This window comes from Myotis davidii, unplaced genomic scaffold, assembly GCF_000327345.1.
Source record: "Myotis davidii unplaced genomic scaffold, ASM32734v1 scaffold115, whole genome shotgun sequence".
Taxonomy (NCBI): domain Eukaryota; kingdom Metazoa; phylum Chordata; class Mammalia; order Chiroptera; family Vespertilionidae; genus Myotis; species Myotis davidii.
This window is the reverse complement of record NW_006291010.1, coordinates 2,785,483-2,789,875: the sequence shown is the minus strand read 5'-3', so window position 1 is coordinate 2,789,875 and position 4,393 is coordinate 2,785,483. Positions and strand designations below refer to the sequence as shown.

The window sequence follows — 4,393 nt, the reverse complement described above, 5'->3', positions numbered from 1 at the left end:
CTCCTCCCAGGAAGCCGTGATAGACAGCTCTGTGTGGTTCTCCACCCCCACCCCCAGCTGAGTGGAGGAGTTGATGTGTCTCATTATAACAGCCAATGCAGCCGCCATCCACGCACAAGCGAAGAAGCATGGCCCATTTAAATACACCCACGCAGCCCGAGCGCCCTTAGCTGATCGGGGCGCGCAGCCCACACGCATCGCGGCTCCCGACTTGGAGATCCACGCAGGTTGGGCTCGCGGACCCGGCAGAGAGACGCGCGGAGGAGCGGGATCCGGCGCTGTGGATCCCGTGTGGGCGGGGGGGCTGGGCCCTGGGGCCTTTGGCGCGACACCCGCATGAAGACGCGAGTGAAATAGACCAAGGTGGCATTTCCAAGGCAGAACCTTCGGGGTGGTTTTGGTCCATTTCTCCGGCGAAGAAGTCGACATGGCGAGCGACTCCCCGGCTCGCAGCCTGGATGAAATCGATCTCTCGGCGCTGAGGGTGAGCAGAACAGGTTTCCTGATTTTTCCCGTGATTTGGGTCAGGGTGAATGGGCTCGGTGGGCAGAGGCGGGCAAATACGAGACGGAGGGAACCTCGAGTCTCGTTTGGATTGGGGAGCAGCTGCGGTGCTCCCGGCTAAGTCCCCCTGGCAGGGGCTGTGCGGTACGTGCACTCCTTTGGTTGTGGTCCAGAACCCCCTGGGAGCGCGGGGAGCTTGTGCCAGTTTCATCTCAGAGCGGTGTGAGCGCGTTCAAATAAAAGGCTCGCGTGTGTGTGTGAGTGTGTGTGTGCGTGCATACACAAGCCCTGGGCAGTCGTCTCGTGCCAAGGCGCGGAGACCTGACTGTCTCTTTCTGCAAAAAGGATAACAACAGTGAATAAAGGCACTGGCTCCCACGTTTTCCAGCTCCCTGCGAGATGACATTGGGAGCCTGGCGGTCCCACGGAGCGAACCTGCCTCCCCAGGGGGGCAGCTATTGCTATGCTGGTCTTGTGGGTGGCAACTGCCTCCCCTTCCCCCTTCCTGCCTTCCGAGCCCGGACTCCTCCTCAGCGCTGTCTTACAGACCGTCCTGCCACTCACCCTGATTTCTGGTTCTAACTCAGCCCTGCCTGTGCTGTCTGACTTCGCGGCTGTGACATTTCAGTTTTTATGGCTGAACTTAAGCAGGTGGAAGGGATGTGTTCTCTGCTTTCCCTTGTAGGAAAATAGGGTGTTTGATGCATTTTAACTGGGGAGATGCACGGGACATGGTGTGTGTGTGTGTGTGTGTGTGTGTGTGTGTGTGTGTGTGTGTGTGTGGTTTCCCTGTGTCTGTGGCCAGTCCTTTGTGGAGCACTTCCCAACCCCCAGCCCCACTGAAGGTCTGCGTTTACCTTCACGCGAAGAGCCTCAGACACCGTTTCATTGTATTGACTAAGACATCACCCATATAGAATCCATTTTGCTGTTGTTTTGAGACCGGAATACCAGGAATCTGAGTGCAGCCTCGACGCCTCCCCACCCCCATTCCCCAATCCCAATGCACTCCTTCGGGGGAAGGGGGCAGAGCTTTCGGAATACACTGTTAGATGGATGCTAAATCTTGGGGTTATAGTCCTGAATCCTCAGTACTTCTCCGACATTGCCTCCTTCTCGACGGTTAAAGAGCTGCCTTTATGGTCAAAGCCTCACTTTTTCGTTCGTCTCATTAATCCTCTCTCCCTCCCTACCTCCCTCTTTTTAACTCCTCCCCCCCTCCTTAATCCTGGCATCCAAGAGGTTTCTGCAAGGCAGTCAAGGGGTTGAGAAGGAACAGAGATGCCATTTGTAACTGGCTTTTTTGATAGTTGGGTAGCAAAAGCTCATTCATGCGTTGTTACAGTAAGCTGTCTATTTCCCTGGCGCCGAAATGCCACATGCAGAGCGGGGTGGGGGTTGGTAACAGGGTGGGTGCTCTGGCTGAGTCTGTGGCTTCCTGCTTTACAGATTGTGCATTTGCCCTACTTTCTGCGCTGGGAGTTGCTGCCAGCTGGTTAATCAGGTGAATGGATGGTCCAGACTTCAGGGAGGGGAAGGTGGCAAAGGCCTGGGAAGGCGTCTGAACAATGGGCCAGGCTTGCGATTCCCCTGAGCCGGAATCTCGGGCGTAGCTCCTCTAATGGAAAGCGCCCTGGTGTGATCTTAAGTCCTGCTTGGCGGGAGGTGTCTCTCCTGGTTTTTCCTGGGGAAGGTTTTTCTGAGATACTGAGCACAGAGCCTGCAGGCTTGTGAGCAACCGTGAGGGCTCACCGGCTGGCCTGGCGTGCGAGTCACACACGGGAAACCTGCACTCCAGAGAGCTGTGTTTTGAAAACATATCTTCGCAGGATGCACTGAAATTGCTCTTTGTGGCTTGGGCTTGGTGCTCTGCCACTGCATTTCTGTTTGCAGGAGGTGTGGGAAGAGGGAGGGCCCCTGGCTAGCCCAGGAGATCGGGGAACTGCTGGCTGGGGGATATAAATGCAGATGTGGGGACAGTTTCAGGGCTGGGGTCTGCGACCAGTTTTGTTGTGGGTGAGGTGTGCATGGCAGGAGTGGGTCCGAAAGCCATATAGGAGATCTCTACACATCAGAGGGCAGATCACCTGTCTCTGTCTTCCCCAATTAGGAGAAGTGGGCTCACCTAGATGAGAGGTCTCATTGGTTCCTAAACTCTCAGTAAAGCCTGCCTGCTGAGAACCTCCTGGGAATGCCTGACCCCTGAAATGCAGCCAAGGTCAGTGGCTTCTAAGAGAATTTGCTGCAGCCTTACCAGCCCCTTGCTGTTTCCGTGGCTCTTTAATGTACACAATCAATGCTCTTTTTGTAAACCCTGTGCTCAATGCATGAAAAGTGGATCCTGTCTGAAGAGGCCTTTTTCCTTCTCATTTTGGGGGCTTATTGTTCTCAGGCAGTGATCCCAGACTGGATCCCGTCTAAATTTCCCCCAAATAGCAACAGTGCATAACTTAAACCAGAGCAACCAGTGATAGCACTGATCATTTAAATTATGCAAGATTTGGATGGTTTTTAAAAGTCCGATAAAACAGGATCTTTTGTTAGGACAGAGATGATTTTAATACAGTATAATTAGTCCTGATTTTTAGAGCTCTGGAGATACACTACGTTTTTGGGGAGGGTGATGAATTCAAAGGTTTAGAGCTGGAAGAAAATTGTAGAACACTTAAGCCACTCCTGTCATCTAATACTTGGGAAGCTGTAGCCCAGGGCAGTGAAGTCTATCGCCGCCCAAGGTCACACAGCCCACGCTCTCTTCCCCCTTAGGTGGCTTGGGGAGAGTATCTAGGTTTCTTGACTCCTCAATTCAAAGCCCTTTTCTCTAAGTTGCATTGTCTGTGGTTGAATCAGAAATCAATAATACATTTTCTGTCTGATCACACAAAAAATGGCAGAGGGATAATTTCACCATGGGTCATGGAATTTTATATCCAAGAATAAAGTGCTTTATGCAGGTAACCTCATAATACATAAGCTTTGGAGCTTTAAGGTACCTTTGGAATTCATCTTGTCCAACCCTCCCTCAATTCCTCCTCTGCAGGGAAATGACTGTCTAAATTGTCATTTAGACAGATGGTTGTCCTGTGTGGTACCTGCTCTCCGTAACCCATCTCCATCTGAACATGTCCCAGGAGTCATCTAGACATACATGTTATTCATATGTCTCTGCATGTGATGTTTATAGCTTCTATGTATGTTTTGTGTAATCTGTGTAGATACTTATATAAAATATTATGGATATAAACTATTCAGTGGGTGTATGAAATGTGTGTATACATATAGACTACAGAAAACATTCTACTCCTCAAACCCAGGGCTTGAGTCACTCTTCCTTCGAGACATCACTGTATGAAAAGAAACGAAATTTGCCACCAGTGTGCTTTACTTCATATGAGGTGAGATGAGCCCAGAAAGCTTTTTGGAGATTAGGATATATCTGAATCTGAGCACTTTGGCTGTCCTTAGCTTGGCCCAAAGAGTAAGGCGTTCAAGGCCAAGCTTGGTCATTGCTGACTTCATACTCTTAAGTTTCTGCCAGGGCCCACACTTACTTTTCTATTTGAGTAGAATTAAATGACCTCTGCTTGTCTTCTCCCCAACCCCTCACTCCCTTCTGGGCGTAGCTATCTCTTTCTCCATCAAAACCTAGAATTTAAGGGGTCGGGGGAGGTTAAAGAGAGTAAAGGGGGTGATAAATGGTGATGGTAGGAGACTTGACTTGGGTTGGTGAACACAATACAATATACTAATGATGTATTGTAGAATTGTACACCTGAAACCTTTATAATTTTATGAACCAATATCACCCTAATAAATTCAATAAAAATAAAAATCTCTAGATTTCAGAATTGACTTCTGGGAGACTTGCATACATCTTTCCACTATACCT

The 4,393-nt window shown here is 50.1% G+C and overlaps 1 protein-coding gene across 8 annotated transcripts in view; it reads left to right on the top strand.

The window, feature by feature from the left end:
- The first annotated feature begins 37 nt into the window (after positions 1-37).
- Positions 38-4,393, top strand: part of TNIK (TRAF2 and NCK interacting kinase) — a 346,282-nt gene continuing 341,926 nt past the window's right edge. For all 8 annotated transcript variants that reach the window (XM_006764113.2, XM_006764112.2, XM_006764109.2 and 5 more), the window contains exon 1: positions 38-484. In XM_006764113.2, coding sequence (XP_006764176.1) covers positions 428-484 — 57 coding nt within the window. In that variant the 5' untranslated portion in view covers positions 38-427. The remainder of the gene's footprint in view (positions 485-4,393) is intronic.